General features: G+C 38.2%; 1 protein-coding gene across 3 annotated transcripts in view; it reads right to left on the bottom strand.

Moving 5' to 3' along the window:
• scube1 (signal peptide, CUB domain, EGF-like 1) overlaps positions 1-27,565 on the bottom strand; it is a 260,941-nt gene that overhangs the window by 112,351 nt on the left and 121,025 nt on the right. For all 3 annotated transcript variants that reach the window (XM_073059144.1, XM_073059146.1, XM_073059145.1), the window contains 2 exons: positions 9,593-9,718; positions 887-1,003 (listed from right to left, as the gene is read on the bottom strand). In XM_073059144.1, coding sequence (XP_072915245.1) covers positions 887-1,003; positions 9,593-9,718 — 243 coding nt within the window. The remainder of the gene's footprint in view (positions 1-886; positions 1,004-9,592; positions 9,719-27,565) is intronic.

Here is a 27,565-nt window from a genome sequence, read left to right as displayed (position 1 = left end):
GTGGGGCCTTGCTAAGTGCCTTAACCAAGAACAATATAACTTCAGTAATGGCATATGCTCAATACTGGATTTAAGCATCAGTGTAAATTATGGATCAAATTCTGATGTGACAGTTGAACTCATGACATTCTGACTTTGAGGAGAGCATGCCAAAAAAAAATTAGACAAGGCCCTGTATTTTTTTCCAGTTATTTTGGTAATGTACTAATGCATTGGCTACTCTAAAGGCCAAGCCTCCAAATTCAAATCCCACTTCTCACCCCCAGCCATGTGCCTTTTTTATGTAGGCCGTAGTTTTCAAAAAGTAGCAGTGTAAAATAACTTAATGCACAGAGTAGCAAGCCAAAATGTTCACCTATATTTCAAGTGAAACTTTTCATTTTGAACAACTTAGATTTTACTCCAGAAAGCACACAGGTAATGGACAGCTTGTGAGAACTTCATGTTACATGGTTACCGTCAGACTTGGTTTAAATAAACTCCAGCGTGCCTTGTGTTTAGATGTGTTAAATTCAAAGCTCACACATTGACAGTGCATGACTGAAGCTTCTTCAAAAGGAAAATGTGATACAACATGGAATAATCACAGAAAATTTCCTGCTGCTTCAAATGCACAAGATGAAGCAGTTCCAACATTAGAGCTGTCTTTCTGTTGGTGAGTAGGAGGACTATTAGGGATCCATATGCAACAGTAGTTAAAAAGGATTGAGAGTTAGATTCCCATGGAACAGGAGCAGAATGGAAATACTCTTTACATATCTTCATGCAATAGACAACATACTGTATATAGCATTTATACTGAAAGGCAGGCCTTTGCTCAGTGCACATATAGCAGCAAGCTGTCTAGCAGTGATATCTTCAACACATGCAATAAGTCTTCACTTACCAATGCACGTTTTCCCATCAGAGTGAAGAGCATATTTCTGGTGACAGCCACACACTGGTCCATTGTCGGTATCGTCACAGGTATGCTGACAGCCCCCATTTCCATAGTTACAGGTTACTGTTTCACGAAAAGTATAAGCCAAAACGTAAACACAGAATCCCATATTCTGAACGACACTTCTTTATAACATCTTGTGTCATTGAAAGAAATGTTGTGGCAAAAGCAATTCATTCTTGATGTTATAATAATGTGACCTCAGAAAAGGATAAATATTGCTATGGGACTGGAACAGTGAGGTGATTTTGGCTATTGTTGGAAATTATTCAGTTTAATCTTACCAAGTTAATCCTTAACTTTGGATTCCTTTACCAATGTGAAGAGTGGAGGACTCTAGGTAGCTATTGTAGGTAAAGAGTGCTCAGTAATTCCGAACAATTAAAGCTCTCATTTGTTATCAAGTCACAAAATGGATCAGAATATCAACAGACCAAGTACGGGGGTGTGGCTGATATTCCACTTACTGATAATACTGATTCACGGCAGACACTGATGATTTTCTTTCTCCACAAAATAAGGCATGCTGGGAAAAGGAGAAAGCCAATTAAAAATGCTTTTGTCATATGCTCCCTACATTTTATGGAACTGCAGATTGCCCAAGGAAACATAGGATCACCTGGTCCAAACTGAACCCATGATAATCCTTTTCCACATGACGTGATACGAACTTTTGATATTAAACTGACAAGGGAACTGGGAATAATATTCCTGCATAAATATAGCTTGTACTCATATATCTTAAGTAACATTACTATATAATCAAATAATGCAATGAAGGCATAATGTTTTGAGTGGGAGATGTTATATTCTACGGGTAACTATTGCCAATATTCCTTGCTAAAATTATATTTCTTTTCTACACTTGTCCTTGCATTCTTCATGCTGTGTAAATGCCCAAATAACTTAATCTCTAGCTTCCATGTATGCGAGGCTATATTTAACTATATAAAGTTGGAAAAATATGTCTAAGAACTATTTCCCTTTTTTTCTGAAAATTATTCATAGATCCCATAATTTCTGATCAATTAATTATAGTGAAACTAAATGGAAGCAAGTCAATGGGCCAAATATATTCCACAGTTCCTTTGAGAGTGACACCCTTTCTGTAGGAACATGCATAGAAAACCCTTAACTTCTGATTTCTACTCACTGGCAGCTTTGAAGCTGGGACAGGGCAAGAATTCACTATGTGGAGAACAGTACCCTACTGTTCCAGACTATAGGATCTAAATTACTAGCATTTAGTAAATGTATACAAAACTATGGTCACACAAATATTAATTTTGCTCAGAAATAGTGTAAATTAACCCTCAAGATAATTGAATAACCATTCATTTGGAGAAAAATAAATTGTATTTCATCACACTAATAACATGCACATACATATCATCATATGCCCATGGATCTACAGAAATATTACTCAAGGTATTGTACACATAAAGTTATTCCTCACTGACTAGATCAAGTGTGGACACTGAAGAATTAATAGATAGTTGGGAATACCAGTGCATATAAATATAACACAATTCAAACATTAATCATACTTTAATCATATGTCATTGAGTTCACAGTTGCACTACACATGCAATTTGCACTTTTCCATTATCAATGGTGTTAAAATTTGGGATTATGTACTCAAGAAATTGAGTGAGGTTTGAATACACATTTTTCCAGCTTGGAGGATGGACTGTTAGCACTGAGTCAAACAGGCATATTTTAATTCTTACATACTTTTCTTAAATTCTACTGGAAACATTAAAGGATTCAATAAGAAATAAAAACAATAAAATTGTACAAAGTGCTTGAAATCCGTGAGCATTGTACAATGTGTTGCAAGATCAGAGTAGCAAGCACTTAGATGATGTCGGAGCCACAAGCAGGAGTGATTTAAGACATTCTGGTATTTCTCCCTTTTGCAGTCTTGGCAAGGCTACCATTCTGTGGTCTGGATAATTGACATATTTTTAAACTACTTCTGGCACTTCCAATTCAACAGGAAAATTGACAGAGTGTGAAAGAGGTAGAGTGCAAGTGGGCATAGAAGGTAACGCATTTCAGTATTATAACACGCATTATATGGCTATGTACCACAATTTTTTTCATCCAGTAAGGCAACCATTTTATTGTAAGTAAGACGAAAGAGCTGATTGTGGATTTCAGGAAGGGTAAGATGAAGGAACACAAACCAAACCTCACAGACGGATCAGAAGTGTAGAGAGTGAGCAGTGTCAAGTTCCTAGGTGTCAAGATCTCTGAGGATCTAACTTGGTCCCAACATATCGATGCAGTTATAAAGAAGGGAGACAGCAGCAATACTTCATTAGGAGTCTGAAGAGATTTGATATGTCAATGAATACACTCAAAAACTTCTATAAATGTATCATGGAGAGCATTCTGACAGGCTGCATCACTGTCTGGTATGGGGGGGGGTGGGTGAGAAGGCTACTGCATAGGACTGAAAGAAGTTGCAGAGGGTTGTAAAATTAGTCGGCTCCATCTTAGGTACTAGCCTACAAAGTATCCAGGACATCTTCTAGGAACGGTGTCTCAGAAAGGCAGCGTCCATTACTAAGGATCTCCAGCACCCAGGGGATGCCTTTTTCTCACTGTTACCATCAGGTAGGAGGTACAGAAGCCTGAAAGTACACACTCAGCGATTCAGGAAAAGCTTCTTCCCCTCTGTCATCTGATTCCTAAATGGATATTGAACCCGTGAACACTACCTGACTTTTAAAATATATATTATTTGTTTTTGCACAATTTTAATCTATTTAATATATGTATACTGTAACTGACTTATTTATTTATTATTATATTTTGTTCTTTTCTTCTATATTATGTATTGCATTGAATTGCTGCTAAGTTAACAAATTTCACAACACATGCCGATGATAATAAACCTGATTCATTAGCCCATCTACTTAAAAGGCACCATGTAGCCTCAGAAAGATACTTCCTGTTCCAAATGCTCAGTATTGCTATGGAGAAACTATTGGAAATATTGCATGATCCATTCCCAACATGTTATTAGAACACACCAATCCATTTTATACTATATGTTGACTACATCTCCACTAACTTCAGTGAAAAGTCCTAGCATTGACAAAAAGGAGCAGAGTCCCTGTAGAGTTACTCTGAAGAATTTCTTGCCTTTATTAACCGGAATTATGTCAGTGAGCTGATATAATCCAATGGGAAATCCTAGCTATTATTTCTAACAAGATGTGTGCCACTTTAGTGAAATCTGTTTTTCTTCAAAAGATGGAGATTAAGAGAAAAACATTCCTATTATTTGGCTTGTTGTAGCTGCGAGGACATTTATTTCACTTGACAATACAGTGAAGCATTAAAAGTTCTATATATTACAGCAATTCATTTCATTCCATCAATCTCAAGCCTACCTTTCAAGCTGAAAATGGCTTAATTAATAGAAACAGAATGGGGGTAACTGAACTCAACTCAAGGTCTCAGTCAGTAAAGAAAACATTTAAATAAATCACACTGGATCAGAAGGCTCCAATTTCTTTTTTTTTTAAATTGCTGAGTTCAATTAGTCTGGTTATAATGACAGAACGTGCATTACAATTCCAATTGGATTAGAATGAGCAAAAATTACTCACTGTTTTGGTTCCAAACTGCTATTAGGTAGTATTTATTGCTTCATTAATATTGGAAGAAGAATTAATTTATCTGAATTTCATTATTGGATAAGCTGCCAGCAATCATTTCTTGAGACACAATACAGTCTTTGAAACTTTGTCAGACTGCATATTCTGAATATAAAGGCATAATTGTATTTGACAGAATTACGGTAATTGAGCATGCTCTTTATTTTCCACCATCATTAATGTTTTTTCTCTGAACCATCTAAACTGAAATAGCCAAGGAAGTGATGACCCCCCCCCCTCCCCACCTCCTGTTAGACTGTTTGTAGTTACTTATTTTTTATTCTTTCTATTTATTTTCTAATATTTATATCTGTGCACTTGTAATGCTACTGTGACTCTGTAAGTTCCTTTGGGATCAATAAAGCACCTATCTATGTACCAGGTAATAGTAACTATACTCATTTCTTCCCCTTCGTACTTGCTGCTGGTGTCTTCCACAGTGAAGATGATGCAAGATCCTTATTCAGTTTGCCTTTGTTCCACATTACTACCTCTCCAGTATCATTTTCCAGCAGTCCAATGTCAACTCTTGCCTCTCTTTTATTCTTTATATATCTATTTTAAAAACTTCTGGCATCCTCTTTTATATTTTTGATTAGCCTATCTTCATATTTCATCTTTTCCCTCCTTATTGCTTTTTAGTTGCCTCTATTAGATTTAAAAGCTTCCCAGTCCTCCAGCTTCCCACAACTTTTTGCTATATTGTATGCTCTCTGTTTTGCTTTTATGCTGTCTTTGACTTTGTCAGCCACTGTTGCTTTATCCTCCCTTTAGAATGTTTCTTCTCTGTGATGAAACAATCCTGTACTTTCTGAATACTTCCAGAAACTCAAGACATTGCTGTTCTACCATCATCCCTGCTAGTATCACCTTCCAATCAACTTTGGCCATCTCTTCTCTCATGCCTCTGTAATTATTTTACTTAACTATAATACCGACCCATCTGATTTTAGCTGAATCCTCTCAAACTGCAGGGAGGATCCTATCATATTATGATAACTGTGCTCTATGGGTTCCTTTATCTTAAGCTCCTTAATCAATTCTGCTTTATTGCACAACAATAAGGCCTTTTCCTTGGTGGGCATGACCACAAGCTGCTTTCAAAAGCCATCTTAGTACTAACCTGATCTTCTCAATCTACTTGCATGTTGAAATCCCCAACGACCATTATAACATAACCTTTTTTTACAAGACTTTTCTATCTCCTTTTGTAATTTATGGATAATGGACTGCTGGAAAATGACAATGGAGAGGTAGTAATGGGGACAAAGAAATGGCATACAATCTTAATAAGTATTTTGCATCAGTGTCTCCTGTCGAAGACTAGCAGAATGTCAGTGAGAAGAAGTGTGTGCCATTGTTATTACTAAGGAGAATTTGCTTGGGAAGTTGAAAAGTCTGAAGGTAGATAAGTCACCTAGATCAGATGGTCTACCTCCCAAGGTTCTGAAAGAAGTAGATGAAGAGATTGTGGAGGCATTAGTAATGATCTTTCAAGAATCACTAGATCCTGGAATGGTTCCTGAGGACTGGAAAATTACAAATGTCACTCCACTCTTTAAGAAGGGAGGGAGGTAGAAGAAAGGATACTAAAGACCACCTTGTCTGACTTCAGTGGTTGGAAGATGTTGGAGTCTATTATTATGGATGAGGATTTGTGGTACTTGGAGGCACATGCAAAAAAGGCCAAAGTCAACATTATTTCCTTAAGGGGAAATCTCCTCCAACAAATCTGTTGGAATTCTTTGAGGACATAACAAGCAGGACACACAATGGAGAGTCAGAGAATGTAGTCTATTTGAATTTTCAGAAGGCCTTTGACAAGGTGCAATGCATCTGCTTAACAAGGAAAGAACCAATGGTATTGCAGGAAAGATACTCGCATGGTTAGATGATTGGCTGACTGGCAGGACGCAAAGAGTGGTAATAAAGGGGGCCTTTTCTGCTTGGCTGACAGTGTCGAGTGGTGCTCTGCACCGCTTGGTTTTGGGACTGTTTTTTGTACACATTATGTGCCAATGAATTGGAAGAAGACATGGACGGCTTTGTGGCCATGTTTGCGGAGAGTATGAAGATTGGTGGAGGGGCAGGTTGTGTTGAGGAAGCAGGGTGGCTGCATAAGGACTTAGACAGATTGGGAGAATGAATAAAGAAATGGCAGGTGAAATATATTATTGCAAAGTGCATGGTCATGTACTTTGGTAGAAAGAATAAAGGTATGTAAATGAGGAGAAACTTCAAAACATCAGAGGTGCAAGGAGACTTGAGAGGCCTCATGCAGCATTCCCTAAAGGTTAACTTGCAGACTGAGTCCATGGTAAGGAAGGCAAATGCAATGTTAGCATTCATTTTGAGAGGACTGTAAAGCCTTAGGATGGCATGCTAAGGCTTTATGGCATCGGTCAGATCTCACTTGGTGCATTGTAAACAGTTCTGAGCCCTTTACTGAGAAAAAATATGCTGGCATTGGAGAGGCTCCAGAGGAGGTTCACGAGAAATCATCACAGGAATGAAAGGGTTAACATATGAGGAGAATTTGATGGCTCTGGGCCTGTACTTGGAGTTTAGAAGAATGAAGGGGAATCTCATGGAAATCTATTGAATATTGAAAGGTCTGAATAGAGTGGATGTGGGGAGGATGTTTTATATAGTTGGGGAGTCTAGGACCAGAGGACACTACCTCTGAATAGAGATAGGTCCATTTAGAATGGAGATGTGGAAACATTTCTTTAGCCAGAGGGTGGTGAGTCTGTGGGATTCACTGCCAATGTATGGCTGTGGAGGCGAAGTCATTGGGTATACTAAAAGTTGATAAATTCTTAATTAATCAGAGCTTCAAAGGCCGGAAGGCAGGAGAATGGAGCTGAAAGGGATAAATAAATCAGCCATGATGGAATGGTGGAGCAGACTTGATGTGCCGAATGCCTAATCCTGCTCCTATGTCTTATGGTCTTAAACAACTGCAATCAGCGTCTTTTTACCCCTGCAGTTTCTTAACTCTATCTATAAGAATTCTACAGCTTCTGATCTTCTGTCACTTTGTTCTAAGGAATCGATTTCATTTCTTACCAACAAAGACACTCCACTCTCACTGCCCATCTGCTTCTTTCAATGCGACGTGTATCCATGGATGTTTTTACAACTATAACTCAGTGATGCCAACAACATTGCACCTGCCAATTTCTAACTGCACTATGAGATAATCAACCTTATTTCATATACTACATTTGTTCAAATATGACACATTTAGTCCTGTATTCACCACCTTTCTTTTCAATTTTGTTTCCATGTAGCCTAGGGTTAAATTCTTACCGTTCCTAAATTTTGTCTTATTCTTTATTCTGGAGACAGTAGTAACCTGTCCTGCACTCTCCTTTCCTTATACTTTATATTTTTCCTCGCTGTTGAACCTATTCTCCCCCCCCCCCCCCCACTATTTAGTTTAAAATGTCTGAGCTTTTGACGATATGAAAGCTATCTTAAGTCTTGAATCCTTCACAGACAAAGAGGAAATACTTCATGCCATCTTAAATTGGTAAATGAAAAGATAAGTTAATTATCTTCAAGAGGGAGCAAAATCAGTAGTATCTATCTTAAAGGAGTGTTTGACAGATCCAGAGAAGGCGGTTTACGATAACCTAATGTCCAGCTTGAAAAACTCCCTGAACATAACAGGAAATGCAGAGGGTCAGGTGAAGAGATGAACAGCCCAACTATTCAATTATTGTCCCTGTGAATTTTGTAGCCAATCTGTCTGAAGAGTGAAGTTGTAAAACTGATGAGACTTTTGCTATTGTGTTTGGCTGTAAATAAAATATTTGATAGTAAGGCTTTGAAAATTATCTCCCATTAATTTATGCTACAAGCCTATGCATAAATGATATTGTCATAGTCCCCACTGAACAGCTGCATTCATCCAAGTTTCAGCACTCCAATTCCCCAGAGAATGGTTAGTTGCCACTGTGCCTGTAAGACTCAGAATACCAGTTATTGCCGACCATATTCCTCCATGGAAAGTCTGTACCTAAAATGCTCATGCTGAGCATTCAGTGCTCAATCATAGGAGTTCGATTTCTAGTACGACTATTTGTGTTTTCACTTTTGGATTTCATTTGTGTCATTTTGTTTAATTTGTGTCTGAGTTAATTCTAGACCTAACTCTGCACTTGAGTTCACCATCATTCATACTATTCTCATTCCAGATATAGACTCAAAAAATTTATTCTGCTCATTTTGATTTTAGAATATAGAACAGTACAGCACAGTAACAAGCCATTCATCCCACAATGTTTGCACCAACCATGCTAATTTTAACTAATCCCATCTCCCAACTCATGGTCTATATCTCTCCATTTTCTGCCTATTTATTTGCCTGTCTAAATGCTTCTTAAATATTACTGTCATATCTACTTCCAGCACTTATCCAATGGCAGCAGTCCATATACCTACCACTCTTAGTAAAGAGGAGCTTACCACTTCAACCTCTTTTATATCTGAAATAGAAGATCAGCTGTGGATTGGTAGAGATGGTTTGGGAGCATTTTGGGTTGTCCTGACTCTGTTTTGAAATTGTTCTAAGGAAAATTGTGTCATCTTTCCCAGCCCTGTGTGATTGCTTTCTCATCCCCGTAACATCTTGAGAAACCTCTCTAGGAAGTCAAGACATTGATATCTTTCATGATGAAGTTACCCAGTATGGGCTGGCTAAAAATAAATTCCCAATTTTACTACATCCAAATGCTATACTGGAAGATTTTTGTTTTGGGAGTGAAGGAACCAATAACTGAAACAATTTATCTTATATAATAATTATTCAATATCTAGGCTTTTGTGTGAAAGGCATGCATTGAGGTGAAATTCTGGGATATAGTTGGCAAGAAGTACTGGAATACAAAATAGGATTTTGTGCAAAGAGCAGAAAAGCTATGAAAATCCAGCAACTGATGCATGTCTTCAAAGAAAAGACGAAGTCTCTACCTACATGTGCAGTCCCTTTGGTTTTTGGCGAGCTCAAAACCAGGCCTGCATTCACAAGCCACCCCACCCTTTGGTGTCTCTCGACAGATATGTGCACATCCATGATCTTTGTTCATGCAGTTCATCCCCTCTGTAAACAAAGCACAACACAGAGACAGAAAAAGAAACATTAGGTTGCAGCTTCAATACCTGTAACTCCCATGGCTATTTCATGACCAAGCCAAATCAACGGTGCTTCCAAACATGTGACCTGAATTACAAACATTCTCTCCCAACGTTACATTTTTGTGAAAGGTGAAATGCCTGCCTTCCTGCAAGGCAAAATAATGACCAGTCAAATAAATGATATTGTAATTACCCAGACTCCCTGACATAGGTTCAGGTTGGACGAGACCAGTTAGTATAAGCTGACATAAACCTTCATGCTCCAGAGAACAGCTGATCCTGCTTTGAGGTGCACACTATTTCATGAACAGAATGATGTTGCAATATTGTAGCATCAATTGTGTACCCTGCAGCCTCCAGGTTAGTACAGTGTATCACATGTGTGGAAGATGTTCCACAGTTGATATGCAGATAGATGACAGAGCACAATTTTTCACAGTCTAAGTTGTGCAAGATTCTTGGTGAGATCATCTATGAGACTGAAATAATGTAAATGTAAGTTAGTTAGAAAATTCAAAAAATAGGAAAATAAAAATAAATTCAACATACTGTACCCTGGACCAGCTCCTTAAAAAGGGAGGGGCTAAGTGAGTATTTAACCAAATGTGAATGTGAAGCTTTCATTCAAAGCATTTTGAACTACTAATGTAGTGCATTAAAAATGTTGTGCCCCAAAAGATACAATTTTTGGTGTAGGATGTCATATAATTCCACAGGATTGGTGAGACCATATTGGGATAGTGGGTAGTATTCCTAAGGGCTCATACTCAAGAAAAGATGTATTTGCCTTGGAAGCAACATTACTAAAGAATCAGACATCCACTCTGAGGATAAGAGGATTGTCCCTCCAGCTGAGATCAAGGAACTGGCCAGTAGCCTCTGGAGTCTTGAAGAAAGAAGAATAATCTTATGGAAATAATTGAGATTCTAAGAGGAGTTGACAGGCTGGATGGGTGAGATTACAGAAATTTTCTTTAACCTTCCAGGATGGTGAATGTTTGGAATTCCTTACCACATAGGGCTTTGGCTTCTCAGCATATTCATGGATAAATTTGATAGTTTTTGAACTCTAAGGGAATTGAAAGATTTGGAGATCAGGCAGGAAAGCAACTGGATGATTCCCATATAGAGGATTGCGTATAATCTTATTCAAAGTCACTCTGTAGGACCTCTTGGGCTTTTATTTTTGCTCCACGAGATCAGACCAAGATCCAACTCATTCATCCTCTGATTTCCCAGTAATACATTTTGATCATGAATCTTACCAGTCATGTCAAACATTCAGTTTTTATCAACTCAGAACTAAATATGACATTAAAAAGCTATTTTGACAAAGGCAACAGTTCATAGAGATCATACTGCTTGAATGGGCAGTTTCAATGTTAAATGTTTATATGAACGTATAAATAAATCTCATCACAGAAAATACATCCATGATTTCTAAATGACCTAACTTGTGATTTTTAACTGATGAAGATTAATGAGCAAAATTTAAAAATAATATTCAAATTTTTTATCAAAGCGGAACACAACATCTGTAAATTTAGTTGAGCAAAATGTGATTTGGAAAATTACTGCACAAATATTTATCCAAAATATTATTGTGGCCTTGATTTAAAACCCAAGTTAAAACAGCAGAGAGATTTCGTATAGACCTTCACCCACAAATATTTACAGTGTGTTAGCTCTTCTCTTTTGTGGCCAGTTTCGCTAAAATGTTATTTATTATAGTATCAGTGTCGGGTGCTGATCATACAAAGTGATATTCCTGTATTGACTTCTCATTTTCCTTCTTTTCAGTAACAAAGAAGTAAATTCAATTCAGCAGTAGTTTTCAGATGAATCAAGTTATAACTCTTTAGAAGTAAGTTCGGACTTTGATAGATAAGTTGCAGTACTTCAGCACAGACCATCTGGAAATACTTGAATGCATGAATAGCTGGTGGTAGTTTAGGTATAAAGAACAAAATATGGAAATGGTGCTGATATATCATAAAGAATTTGGAAAATTATATAGGCCAAATAACTAAATTGACTCTTCCAAAAGCCAAGGGCTCTACAGCTTTTAACATAAGATCCCCATAAGAATAGGGAATGGTCAATGACAAAATCTCATGCCCAGAAAATATACACATTCCATCAACTCCCAAATGAATCAAACAAATCTCTTCTGCAACATATCATATTTTCCCTTGTGTTGACTCCAGATAGCCACACTGGACAATATTAACAGGCTCTGAAAAATGCAATGCAAAACCTGTTAGTAACTGGAAAGGCTTGGCAGTATTTGTGCTTAAAAAAACAAGAAACTCAAGTGCATGAATTCTAATTAGCTTACAACTATGTCTGAAATTCTTCACCAATGAAATGGATTTGTTTCATGCACATAAACCATAACAACCTACACAATTGAAGCATCATTTCATGAATTCTGAAGGCTGGAAAACTCTGTACAAGTTGATAACTCAAACCATTCCAGTCTAAGTACCTCCTTGAGAGCATAGTAAATCCTATTTGCTGCTAAGCAGTCTCTCTGACACAGAAAATTAACTTTGGCAAATGTTGACTCTCATTCCTTCAGGTTTAAATTATATGCAGATTTTATTTTAAAAAGGGCTAAAATGCAACTAAATGTGATTTTTCTTTCTTAACGTGCCTTTCAACTCTTTTAGTATATCTACTCTTCCTTTTCCACTCTTTAAACTCAATATCTCTGTTGACTTTGAATTAATTATCTTAACTTGCTTTCTTATTTCAGACTCCAAGCCCGTTACTAATTTGAAGAGTCATAAAACCATTGAGTAATACAGTACAGAACTGGCCAGTTCCCCCAGCACAGTTATGTTGACCATTCATCAACACTAATCCCATTTGCCTGCATTAGGATCATTTGCTTCTATGGCCTGCCTATTAAAGTGCCTGTCTAAATGACTTATCATTGTGGTTATATCTGATTCTGTACCTCCTTTGGCAACACATTCCAAATACCAACCTTTCTGTTGACTGGTTAAGAACAGACAAAATTGCTTATTTTGTTCACACAAATCCTTATGCCCTGTGGAGGTTCTCGTCCTTTTGTATGTTTGCTTGCCAGTAATTTGCCCCTTCCAATTTATGAGAAAAACCAGTGAAATGGAAGCAAAATTTGACTCAATAGACATCAATAAACCCAGGCAAAACAAACAGGATACATAAGAGATCAGAAAAAAAATTTAAAAATGAATGGAAATCCTAGACAGGTTGGTAGCTGTTCAATACAATCACTAGAGGAAGTCAACAATTCCAGCATGATGAATATTGGGAGACAAATGATGCAATAAATACTATTGTGATACTGGACAGAAGCATTGTAACAATGCATCTGTATCTCACTATTTCTGATCCCAAATACAAAAACAAAAGAACATCACTAAAATGGGATCTACACTCGCTTTAATTTCACTTTCATTCCTTGTAAAACAATAGACTCAATTTTCAGGAATAGTATGATGGAGATCTTCGTGATAATAATCTCTCCAATAAGCAGTAAGAGGTTGGATAATCAGTTTCTTCAGTTACCTGGAAGAAATGACACATCAAGTGAACAGCACAAAGCTTCGTTATGTGGTGAACCTTGATTTCCACAACATTTTTCAGGTTTTTGTAAAAGCATCCCTTGGTATATTATAATCAATTAATGTAGGATATTAACAATCTTCTGCCATTAGACATAAGTGATTCTTTATTTTTTCTTTGATACTCTGTTTCGATTCTTGATTAATAATTCTGTGCTGAGAAACTGCCTAATCTGGGACTCAAGATGCATAATTTATGCAATATGGTTACAGTACTGAAATAAACATCCAGAAATACCAAGTTTATAATCCAACAAAAGCAAAATGCATTGCTATAAACTTGATAACATGAGGATAAAAAATCTTTAACTAGTGCCTCAAATCCTTTAAGAAACTCCAACCTTAATGGTGAGCTCCAAAGCCAATTTACTTAATATACACTGGCTTCAGAAAAAGCCAGATGATCACTTTCTCAGAAAGTTAATGAGCATAAAATGCTGTGTTATCCACACCCTGAAAAAAAACAAGGTTTAATCACAAATTGTTGCACTGGTTTTGCATACAAAGAAGGAAATTGAATTATTTTCCTACATTAGTAAAAGGAAAAATCTTAAAATGAAAGAAAATAAAGCAATGTATTGCTACGTATTTCAAAACATCTGCTGGTTCCTTTGTATTTCTGCATTAACACTTAATAAATGTGTTTTATAATTTTTAGCCTGAGCATTTTGTTCTGCTACAATGCTGTATTTCACTTGTTCACTGGGATTTCGAAAACACAGTGGCCTGACTGGCATCTAACCTTAAAGACCATTTATGTCTGGGGATGTAAATCCTTCATACTAGTCAGTAAATTATTTTTGATGCAACTTCAGTGGTTAGTGGGTCACTGGAAGTCCAGGCTGAGCTTTGAGTCATAAGAGTATTGCTTGATGATTCAGTATATCTGATTTATAACAATTCCATCACTGTGTTGGTGAAACGTTGAACATCTTGGAAATGACAATCAAGGTTAGATATTTTAAGAATTTCCATTCTACCATCAATTATCCAGCCATTGCATTATATTTTTGCTGTGTCACATTTGAATTATTATGGATTAGTGTCAATTTACTATGTGCTTCATGTCAACAATGCTAGCAAAGTAAGGTGCTAGTACAAATCTTAATGCATCACTTGCCTTAATCTCTATAAATTTGTCTTGTTTGTTTAAACACTGAATTTTTCTTTGGTTGGCCTTATCTCTGTTATATTCACAAAAATTACATCACCTGGATTTCATCACTAACCTTCAATTTTTGTGTTTACTTTCTCAGAGTCGAACCCTTCTTGGTATCTTAGTCACCCATCACTCCTTTGCTCATCCTCTCACACCCACCTGCATTTGTACTCTTATTATCTTCATTTACACTTTCTTTTCCCCTTACCTCCCCCGCCACCCCCATTACCAAATACCATTTAACTTTTTTTCCTTTGACTCAATTTAACTGGACAAGTCTTCTGGAACGAAAAGCTAAAATAATGTCTAACAAAACAAAACTGATTGCATTATGTGTGACAAGCAGAAAGCAAATCTGACAAATCAGCTTAAGGTATGATTGACCCCCAAATTCACCTCACATTTCATGCTCACAAGTACTCACGACATGAAAGGACAGACTAAAACTGAAAAGAAAGGAGAAGAAATGACTATAAAAATTCTGTTCTTTGATGGTACTTTGTAACCAGATCAACAATCTTTGCACCCTCCTCCTTGCTCTGAGAGATGGCTCCTTCTGTGTTAAAAAAAAAGGTTGCAGGAGTACTTCTTTCTTTCAAACAGTGCATAGCCCAGATTAGTATGATTTTTATCTTTGCCTCCTACGCTGACAGAATACTTTTGCACATTTTGACACTTCTCAATTTTATGTCCTGCACATAAATCTGCTCTTTGGGGTTAGATGACAGATGTAGTGGCACTGAATGCCAGGCCACTAGTATTCAATCAAGTGTTATAGTAAGATCCCAACTGCCTGCTGTGTGTTAGCTAAACACCATCAAATTAAAAATTTGGCCATGTCAGTATTTTGTCCACTCAGTTATCTCAGTGCTCTGTGCACTGATAAAAAACAAAACCGGCATATTTTGGACTTGCACTATTTTATTACCAATATTTTCACATCAAAACTAAGCCTCTCATAGCACTAAAGCACACTTGTTATAATAGTGGAATTCAAAATATTCAGGGAATAAAAATAATATTTTACCAGAACTTGAAGGAATGATGAATTTACAACTTAATCATAAACACAAGAGATTCTGCAGATGACAGAAATCTTGAGCAACCCACACAAAATGATGGAAGAACTCAGCAAATCAGGCAACATCTATGGAGGGAAATGAACAATCAATGTTTTGGGCCAAGACCATTCACCAGGACTGGAAAGGATATTCAGCTAACATACAACTATTACACATTTTGCCAGGGTCTTTGGTGTGACATGATTGGCCTGATTTGAAGTCTATGAGAATACATTTGTCATTCAGTGTAAAGAGTAGACTGTCAGTGGGATGTAAAATTGATGGGTGTCAAGAAGTACAATTTCATTCTGTCAATATAGGAAACATAACTTAGAAATTCCTAAAAACTGTGCAGGAGAGGCAACTTGCACTGTTGAATAAGGAACTGCAATTCCCCTCCCCCAGTCCTTGGCATTCAGAAACTATAGTTAACAGATTAACAGGGCTCAGATCTTTTCAACAGATCTCACACTGTTTGAGCATTAAAAAGATGAGCTTCTTTGAAAGTAGCTTTGAAAGCATTTTGTTCTGCATTTTAATGTTAAACATGGATCATTTTTGTTAAAGCTGCATCAACATTTGCTCAGAATGTGTTCAGCTAGTTAACCAGGCAGCTCCTGAATGCATCTTGTTTGACAGATACATCTTAAAAATTCAATTCAGGAGAATAATAACTTTAAAATTAAACATGATGTGAGCAGTTTAATTATTCACTTCACACCACAAATTTAAAGAACTGCTACTTCATCTCAAGATGAAGTTTTGCTTAATTAAAGAAAAAAATTCAAACAGCATTTTTTGCTGTTTAAAGAGAATTATCCAGAAATTAATCCCTGTGAAGTGGCAGAAGTACATAGATTTAAATGAAACAGAATTTCAGAGACAGAGTAAACTATGTTATCTAAAGGTGAAGGGGTTCCACACTCAGCATTTTAGGAAGAGCTTCTTCTCCTCCAATATATTTCTGAACAGTCCATCGCTGTCATAGTTCCGTCGGGCAATTCCCCATTACCTCTTTAATTGAGCCTTAAATTCCCTTGCCTGATTTCCAATTGTTCCCAATTCAGCAAATTACACACACCTGCTTCCCATCAGTAAATGCAGGATGAAAACCCTGGAGTCACAACAAGGAGCTGCCAGTTTGTTGGTCAACTCTTGTATGAGTAATCTTGTTTCATGGTTAGTTAGGACTGTCAGTTCTAAGTTCTGCATTGTCTCCTAGATTCTCTATATGAACCATGTCTCTGTATGAAAGCTCTCCTGGATACTGGCTCTCTGTTTGCAGTGGTGCTAACGCCTAACGACTCCGCCTCAGTGCCTGTGTCCTGCACCTAGGTTTGTCCCCAGCCATGTCCTTGGAATAATCAATCCATGAACACTACCTTGTTACTCCTCGTTTGCACTATTGATATTTTTATTGAAACTTAAAGTAAAATTTTATATCGTGCACAGTACTGCTGCCACAAAAAAAAGGTTTCATGACATATGGCAATGACAAGAAAATCTGACTGATACTGATTCTATGCTGCCATTTCTTAGCACCATTTAGCAGGGATGAAATTCTAGTCATTTGTTATTCTAACCAAGTATACACTTGCACATGCAAAAACAGCTCATTATGAAGCAAGATTCTACCACTTGGAAGACCATTTCTTTGCTTTCTCTAAACTAAACTCACTATATTGTTCTCACCCCAGTGTCCAGTGCATTTTACCACTTGCAATATTTTTCAAAGTCTATCAAAAATTAAAGGGGTTATCAATTTAAAATTTGACAAATTTAAAATGATGAACATTTAATTACAAACTGCACAGTGAATAAATTTAAATCCATTATTTACTTTAATAAAATTACATAATGGGGATTGTGGAGTCACTATTGATCAAAAATTCAAACCATATAATCTAACTACAAAAGCTGATTGGAAATGGGGTAGAAACATATACAATTATGAAAGGGATAGATAAGATAAAGACAGGAAAGTTGTTTCCACTGGTAGGTGAGACTATAACTAGGGGACATAGCCTCAAGATTTGGGGGAGTCGGTTTAGGACAGAGATGGAGGAAATGTTTTGTTCCCCAGCGAGGGACTAATCTGTGGAATTCTCTGCTCAATGAAGCAGTGGAAGCTACCTTAATAAATATATTTAAGACAAGGTTGGATAGATTTTTGCATAGTAGCGGAATTAAAGGTTATGGGGGAAAAAGGCAGGTAGGTGGAGGTGAGTCCATGGCCAGATCAGCCATGATCGTATTGAATGGCAGAGCAAGCTCAACGGGCAGATGGCCTACTCCTAATCCAATTTCTTATGTTCTTATTAATTTGTAGTAAATTACTCACTTTGGGTCAGCCTAAAGACATCTAGCATCTATAAGGCCACCATGTTCTTCATTTCATCAAATCTATGCACCAGATAAATTGAAAATTCTTTAATATCAAGGCTCCAGCTCTTGACTAAAAAGAGTTAACACCTAATGGACAACATGCTGGGGGTCACTGTGGACTGCTGCTAAGTTTTCCCTGATATTGCCTACAACAGATCAACCACTGGCTCAGTGTTACAATGGCACTGCAGTTTGTTGCCAATGCTCAACTTGGTAGCATCATAGAATGCAGAACGATACAGCCCTTTGTCCAATGACATTGTGTCACTATTTCATGACCAATCTGACCCTCCCTCCTACATAGTCCATAAACCCCCAAATATCTTTCATCCACATGTCTATTTAAAGCCCCTATTGTATCAACCTCCATCACCACCCTTGGCAGTGCACTCCAGGCACTTAACACTCTCTGTGTAAAAAACCTGCCCCTGGCATCTCCCCTAAACATTCTTCCACTCATCTTAAAAAAAAATGTCCTCTTGTATTAACAGATGCCACCTACACTGGGAAATAAAGCGTGTGCTGTCCACTCTATCTATGCCTCTCAAGAAAAGCTCTAGCTTGCTCAGCCTTTCCTCATAAGACATATTCTCTAATCCAGGCAGTATCCTGGTAAATCACCCACTCTAAAGTTTCTACATCTTTTATATAATGAGAAGACCAGAAATGAGCACCACTCTCCTAGTGTGGTCTGACCAAAGTTTTGCAGAGTTGCAATATTACCTCCTGGCTCTTGAACCCAACGCACTGGCTAATGAAGGCCAATACACCATACTACCCTACGTGCAGCAGTTTTAAGAACTCTATGGACTTGGAACCCACAGGGTGAAGAATTTTGCCATTAACCTTGCACTTTGCCTTCAAGTCCAACCTTCCAAAGTGTATCCCTTTCCACTTCACTAGATTGAACTCCATCTGTCACTTCCTAGCCCAGCTCGGAATCTTGTCAATATTCCTATGACTACTTTCTACACAATCCACAACACCACTAACCTTCATAGGATCTTAAAATTTATCAACACACCCTTCTATTTCCTCATCCAAGTCATTTATAAAAATCACAAACAGCAGGGCTCCCAGAACAGGTCCATATGAAATACCACTAGACACCAAACTCCAGGCAGAATGTGCTCCACCTGCTACCACCCTCTGCTTTCTGTGGATTGGCAAATTTATTTATTTAGAGATACAGTGCAGAACAGACCCTTCCACCTCAAACAGCCATGCTGCCCATCAAACCAGCTACTGACCCCAGCCTAATCACAGGATAATTTTACAATGACCACTTAGTCTACTAACCGGTACATCTTTGGACTGTGGGAGGAAACCCATTCACTCACGGGAAGAATGTACAAACTTTTTTTCACAGAGGACACTCTTCACATCCATGTAGAATGCCTTGGGGCTTTGCTTAATCCTACTCACCAAGGCCTTATAATGACCCCTTTTAGGTCTTCTAAGTCACTTCTTCAGCATCTTCCTAGCTTCCATATAACACTCAAGAGCTTTGTCTGAACTTTGCTTCCAAAACCCTCAGTATGCTTTCTTCTTCATCTTGACCAGATGTTCTACTTCCTTTTGTTAACCATGGTTGTTTCATCCTATTATCGTTTCTCTATCTCAGTGGGAAAAATCATTTCAGAACCCTAAACAAACTCCACATTTGCACTGAGCATTTCCTTAAGAGCATTTGCTTGCAATTTATGCTCCCATTCCTGTCTAATACCCTCGTAATTAGTCCTCGCCCAAATATATTTCCAATATCTTCTGCTTCTATCCTTGTCCATGGCTATGCTAAAGATCAGGAAGCAATGGTCACTAACTCTGAAATCTTCACACACTGGGAGAGCTGACACCTGACCAAATTCATTGCCTACTAATAGATCCAGTATGGCCTCTCCTCTACTCAGCTTGTCCACAGACTGTGACTGTAGTTCTTCCCGGACACACCTAACAAATTCTGTCCATCTAAACCTTGAACTAAGGACTTGCCAATATTTGAGAAGTCAAAGTCATCCTTGACAACAATCCTGTTCTTATTGCAACTTTCCAAAATCTGCCTCCTTATCCACTCTTCAGTGTCCCTGTTGCTTTGGTAAATGGGGGAGGGGTGAGCGATAGAATACTTCAAAACAGAGTGATTGCTCCCTTCATGTTTCTGACTTTCACCAACACTGTCCTCCCTTTCTGCAGTTGTGATACTATCACAAACTAGCAATGCCACTCCCCCACCCCTCACCCCCCCCCCCCATCCTCCCTCAATTTCCTCCTACCTTATGCCTTTTGAAACACTTAAGCCCCAGAAAAACAGTCAAAGTGTAAGATCTACTAGTTGGCACAGGCCTTATGGCTGTGATTATTTTTATTTTGCTCCTGCATCTCACTGGCACATCAGGCAGCCAACTTACCATTTCCTCTGCTTTTGTCTGTTTTACAGGGCCGAGTTTCTAGCTCAGCGCTCAACCCAGCACAGATAGAAAGAGGGTGAGGAGTCGGCTGGATTCAAACCCAGGAACACTCGCCCCCAAAGTCCAGTGCTGATGCCACTACATCACCAGCTGGCTTCAATTATGGCTGTGATGGCAGTGATATAATCTACCCCTGAAGACTACAAGACCTATGGACTGGTGGAACTAAATTCTACCTCCTTCTCTAAGAAACACAGCAATTGCACTCCTTTTCAATCTGCTAGCTCAGATTACAAATCGTAAATGCAAGTGTTTGATAAATTCATGCAGAGAATGCTGTTTATACTCAGGTGGAGACAGAAATAAAAACACTTTCAGATTGTTCTGAACTGGAAGTAAACTACTGACCCTGTTAAGTGAAACAAAAAACAAAGATCTTTCGAGAGGCAGTCGAAGTTCAAATACATAATGGATAGATAAAGGGATGTTGGAGGAAAGGGAAATGCAGGAAGGTAAACACCTACTATTTTATTGTTGGTACTATTAGCCAAGCCTGGCATTCCAACATTTCCAGTCAGATTAATCACATCACTGCCATCATTTCTGTACCACCGGTCTTGAAATGTTGGTTAAAAAAAAGGAAAGACTACTGTGGAGAAACTTCGCGCTAACTGCTATATTGGATGCCCTTTGTGACTCTCACGTAAAAAAAACATCATACACTGAACCTTAACAGAAGAAAATAGAGATAGTAAATATCTACATAATTAGCGGTGACTGGTCCATTCACCAAAGAGCCTTGCTCTTGCCATGGATCATTACAGCAGTTGAGTAAACTATGAAAAACTAAGAACTAATTTCTTAAACAATTATAGAAACATTTTGCTCTTCAGGTGTACAGTAGAAATAGGAAGAACATCCAGAACTCCACTATAATAGTTTGTACTTAAAGTAGCATCGGTCACATTGATTAATATTCTGTTTGAAACAGTTTGTACTGAAGTTAGAAAGTAAATATTTCACATATATGAGCAGGGTTTTTTATTAGCGTATATAAAATTTACAAATAAATTAATTATTTTTGTCTCTTTCTCTGTATAATGGGATTCAACACAATGGACACCTCTCCATAAATCCAACTATATTTATAACTCAATTGAAAGGACATGGAATTGGCCTCTGAAGAAATAATTTAGCACTTTAAAGAAAGATCAATTTGCCCACACCATATCACATAGGATAGGATTTTATGAGACACAAGAAAGACTGCAGCTGCTGAAACGGAGTAACACACAAAAAAACGAGAGGGTGGGAAGACGTGCAGTCAGTGTGACTGTGGGATTTGTAAAAGATGTTGGTAGCTAATCTTTATCTGGAAATGGAGGCAGAGAAATCAGGAAATGAGAGAGAGAGAAAGATGTCAGAGACAGACCAAGTGAGTTTGAGGGTGAGGGTGGACATTGATGGCAAAATTAATGTGACAAGCATGGGTGCAGGAATCAGCACCAATGCAGATGTCAAAGTTCAAAGTTGAAAGTAAATTTATTATCAAAGTACATTATCAATGTCACTATATGAGATTTGTTCTCTTGCAGGCATAGTCAGTAAATCCAAGAAACATAATAGAGTAAATGCAAGTCTGCACCCGACAGGATGGATAAGGTAGTGGAGAAAGAGTTTGGGCGTGTAACCAATGTAGGGTTGGAGCATGGATTGTTCCACATAGCCAACAAAAAGGCAATAATAGCTAAGGCCCATGTGAATGCCCATGGAATCAACTTTGGATCAGAGAAAGTGGGAGGAGCCAAAACAGAAGGGTGAGTACCAGTTCTGTCAGACAGAGGAGGGTGGTTGTGGAGGTGAACTTGTTGGGTTTGTTATCAAGAAAGAAGCAGAGAGACTTACATCCTTCCTGGTGGAGGATGGAAGTGTGCAGGGATTGGACTCCATAGTTACCTTGACTACACCTTCCATCCTATTCATTGCAAGGATATTATCCCTTCGCTCAGTTCTTGTCTTTACCATATCTGCTATCAATGCAACCTCATCCTCAGCTCCTCCATTTTCCACAATCCTTTCATCACATCACCCCACTAAAATAACAAGAATAAGAGTTCCTCTTGTTTCGCACCTACCACACCACAGCCTCCACATCGAGCACATCATTCTCCACAATTTCCATATCTCGAACAGGATCCTATCAACAGGCACATCTTCCCCTCTCCACTTTCCAAGGAGGTTGAGATCTTTGTGACCCTTTGTCCTCTTGCCCATCCCCACCGATACCCCTCCAGGCACATCCTGGCATGTGCCTCAAACCACTTCCCTCACCACCATTCATGGTACTAAACATTACTTCCTGGTGAGGCAGCAATTCACATGTAAGTTATCAGTGGCATTGATTGATCTGGCGCTCCCACTGCAGCCTGCTCTGCATTAGTGAGACCCAATGCAGACTGAGGGAATTGCTCTGTTGAGCACCCTAACTCTGTCCTCCACGAGAGCCAGGATCTCCCTGTTGCCAGACATTTTAATCCCACTTCCCACCCTCACACTGAATAGTCTGTCTACAGCTCCCCTACTACCAAGTTGAGGCTAGATGCAGATTAGAGAAAGCGCATCTAATGTTCTGTTTCAGTTGTCTCCAAAATGATGCCTTCAATATAGATTTACCTAATTTCCGGTAACCACTCTGACCTGTCTCCCCCACACTCCCTTTTGTTTTCCCTTATCCCTCTGATCTTCCTCCCATTGGTTCCCAACTTCCTTCCATTTAATCCATGGTTTAATGTCCTCTCCTATCAGATTCCACCATTACCTCTCCACCTATCAGCTTCCAGTTCTCACATCATTCCCACATCTTCCCTCTACTCCCCACTGACAACTTCCCATCTTCCCTCGCCCCCACCCCTCTTTTTTTTTAATTCTGACCTGTCCTTTTCCTTTCCAGGCAGAAGGAAGGGTCTCGGTCCAAAACAGAGACTGTTCATTTCCCTCCATAGACACTGTCTAACTTGCTGCATTCCTCCAGCAGTTTTATTTTGTGTTGCCAGAACTTTGAGGTTTCAAAAAGTTTTCCTCTTCCTTTGCAAAAGTTGAATTTGAAAGGTCAAAAAGAATGATGAGCCTTATTCTCTTCTATTACTGACATTACGCTTCTGACTGACCATCAATATTCTTCTGTAAGTCAATGGGATTTCTGCCCTTAGGGTGAACAGAGGAAAATACTTCAGTCATGTTGGTCGAACTAGCAACTCAGTCTCATAAAAAACAGACAAAAATGCAAAAGGAACAGCAAGGTTGCCACCCAATGCACCACAAAGTGTGGAAAGGAAAACAATTCACAGAAAGTAAAAAGAAACACAATAGAGTCAATGAAAATCCGCACACAACAAATCTGAACAACCAATGTACAGAAAAACAACAAATAGTGCAAACACAAAAGAGAACAAAAAACACAAATTAATAATAGTAATAATAATAAAGCAATAAATATCAAGAACATGAGTTGAAAAGCCCTTGAAAGTGAGTCCACAAGTACTGTGATGTTCAGTTCAGTGATGGGGGCGAGTGAAGTTGAGTGAAGTTTTCTCCTCTGGTACAATAGCCTGATGGTTGAGGGATAAAAAGTGTCTCTGAACCTAGTGGGATGGGAACTGAAGCTCCTGTACTTCCATCCTGATGGCGGCAGCAAGAAGAAAGCATGGCTTGTATGCTGGAGGTCCTCGATAATGAATGCTGCTTTCCTGCAATGGCTCTCCTTGTAGATGTGCTCAGTTGTGGGGAGGGCTTTACCCATGATGGGCTTAGCTGTATCCACTACCTTTTGTATGCTTTACTATTTAAGGATTTTGTAGATTCCATACCAGGACATGATGCAACCAGTCAGTATAATCTCCATTGTGCTTCTATAGAATCTATAGAACTGGATCTTGTTATTTCAACTCACTCCTTTAAAAAGGAATAAACTCTTCTCCTCAATAACACATACAAATGGCTTTCAATATCTTCTCCTTTGTACCTTACATGAAGCAAAAGAGGTCTATGAAGGCTTTTGCTTCAGACACTGTCAACACTACACCTCAGTAGACGAAGAGGCAGCCATTGGTCACCAGAATATCAGGAGCACTTGGTTAAAATGCCCTTGAATATAAACCTGACGGACTATGCTTTTATGAGGGAAGAAGTAAGCAGCAATTTGAATCTTACAGAGCAGTCTGCACCTATCAATAATGCCTCAAGGAAATAAACACAGCCTATTTAGACAGGCGAGAGCAGGGGTTCCCAATCTTTTTTATACCATGGACCAATACCATTAAACACCGGATCCATGGACTGCAGATTGGGAACTACCAGTGTAGAGGCTCCATTCAACGCAGGGGTACAGATAATAGAAGTGGCTTCAATCACGGATGTTCTGGTTGAGACTATGGAGGCTTTTAGCACTAGAATGCAGACAGCTGTCCCCTTTGGCTTTAGCTGGAAGGTTTGACAGGCTACAGACTACTTCTGTCAATGATTTGCTGTTCTAATTACTACTATTAGATCTACTTCCCTGCTGATTATTAGATAGTACAAAGTTAATACCCAGTTTTCCTGGTATGACGGGAATTTCTTCACATGATGCTACTGTCTGAGGATATTAACAGACTTTTTTTTTGCATGGTTACCTCAGAAGCCTGAAAATGCAGCAGAAAAAAAGTCAGGCTGCCAGACTATTCCAGGACTAGGCTGTCATGAGATGGAACCATTTCAGCTCTAAAAGGTAGCTGTGTGTGGTGAACTACATATACCTGTCTGGACACGCCCCCTGATGACTGCTCCTGTGGCTCCTCCCACAGACCCCTGTATAAAGGTGATGGAGGTCTGAGCCCGGCCTCTCAGTCTCCAGGATGTAGTATGGTGGTCACTCACTGCTTGTTCCTTCTTCCAGTCAATAAAAGCCGATACCTCGCTTTTACGTCTCAGAGTGAGTTATTGATGGTGCATCACTGTGAAAAAGAGGAAACCTTACCTTCTCTTCCCACTTAAAATAAAATTCTAGGCAACTTTAAACACCTTACACTTGGATAGAAGAAAAAACACAGAGGAATCTATATATCAGGCTTCTTCAAAGGCACAAACCAAATACCTGTGAAAGGATAAATGCAGCAGGTAACATGGAAAACCAAATTGTGCAAGTTTCCCCCAAGTCACACACCTTTGTGACTTGGAAATATGCTCCCATTCCTTAATTTCTGGATCTTCCTTACCTGGAGCACTTTGGGAGGGAGACAGCAGTGACTCAAGTAAGCAGGCCATTACCACCTACTTGTGGACCATTGGAAAAGAGAAATAAATGTTGGCTTTTCATTTCCTGAATGAAAGAAGAGGGTGAACAACATAGTTTTAAATTAATATCACTGGTCTTCCATTTTACTGAGGATTGCAGAAGTTCCTTGAAGCGCCTAAAGATGAAAAGAAAGGTCCACCATGTGGTCAACTCTTTTGCAAAAAAAGAAGAGCTTTCTTGAAAACCCTGAGAATGAAGGAGCAGAATGATTATATTCACAGCAGCTATAAACCAAGTTCTACAGTCCAACTCACAAAATAGCAGGCAGGTTGCATACCACAATAACCCAATGAGAAATTCTAGACTATTTTCTTTACTTTAGCAAATGAAGAAAACTGTAGAATTGAGAAGGTATCCTGTATTCACTTGCACTAGATGTTATACTAACTCACTACACCATTATATAATTATCAATGAAATTCAGTGCATTATATTTCATGATTGCAACCAAAGCTTTCATGTGTTAGATATGTTTTTGAGACTTAAAATACAATTTTAAACTTCTAACCTAAAAATTCCAGAGTAAAGAACAGATTTCTGGGAATTCCTGCCTGTCTGTTATGCTACATGCTGCTACATGTGGAAAATGTCAAATGTGGATTATTTTGAAATTGTAAGGCAAAAGATCAGGCCCACAGTGTTCACTTGCATTAACATTCAAACCAGAGAGCCAAATTGATTTCATATGTGGTTCATAGTTGGAACTTCTATTATCTAAGTGTGTAATGTACAGTATCTGAAGGTGAAAAATATTCTTCAAATAGACTCTTGCCATTATATCCAAACTCCAAAAAGGATTAAGTTTTGTTATAAAAGCATAAAAATTTATGAAATGATGTAACTGGTAAATATTTACTTTTGTTTTACTGGTGCAAAGAAAGTAGTGTTTATGATACAAATTTAATTTCTCACAGAAGCATCCGATAAAATCTGACTTGGATTGCAATTATAACTGAGAGCAGTTTCAACAATTCTGTCAGCAACAAATTATTATTGACAGATAGATGGCAACTAGTTAGTCCAGCAAAGGAAACAAAAGAAGATTGCCAAAGTCCTTTGGCAAAGACTGGTTAACAGTAGATGGCAGCATCACAGCAAAAGGAATCAGGGCAACTTGAGTGTCTGTGTTATTTGCCTGTGACCAAATACAGTATGAAAGTGCATATTATCTATGTTTTTTTTTAAACTGCAGAGCTCTTATTAGCACCTGCACTGGACTACTTCAGGGCTAACCAAGCCCCCCTTATGTACCTCATTTCTTGATTCACAGAAAGAGACAACAGTATAAGCTTGGACTTGCTTAATGCACTCAGTAGAAGGCCAAAGAAATAAAAAGGTTTCAGGCAACAAGCTGATCCTTTTTTCTACTTCAGGTTTAATCAATAAAAGAGAACATTTGCCTTTAATGTTCTGACGTGAATATCAGTGATGTTAACTCACTTCATACATAGGAAAGGAAAGAATTAACGGTGATAGGTTCTGTACTCAGGAACTGAACTTTATACTGAGCAATCATGTCAGAACTGACAAGGATAAAAAAATGACCTGTGAATAATCAAATAAAAAGCCAAAATTTGTAGGAATGCATATTGTAAGCTTAAACTGTTTTTACAGTGACGGAACACTTGTACCACAAAAGCTGTTTTAATCAGATGTAGATTTTGGAGCATTTGATGATTCTGTAGATTTACAACAGAAATGAAGGAACTTTTTGTCTGATTGCATCAAGGGTAATAGGTTCAAGGTTCAATGTTAATTTTAGGTTTGAGAATGATATATTTCATCAGCCAAGGAAATAAAGAGAAAACTATAAGACATAGGAGCAGAATTAGGCCATTTGGTCTATCAAATCT

The sequence above is a fragment of the Hemitrygon akajei genome, chromosome 10 (genome assembly GCF_048418815.1).
Source record: "Hemitrygon akajei chromosome 10, sHemAka1.3, whole genome shotgun sequence".
NCBI lineage: Eukaryota > Metazoa > Chordata > Chondrichthyes > Myliobatiformes > Dasyatidae > Hemitrygon > Hemitrygon akajei.
The sequence above is the reverse complement of the archived record's forward strand: the minus strand, read 5'-3'. Positions and strand labels throughout refer to the sequence as shown.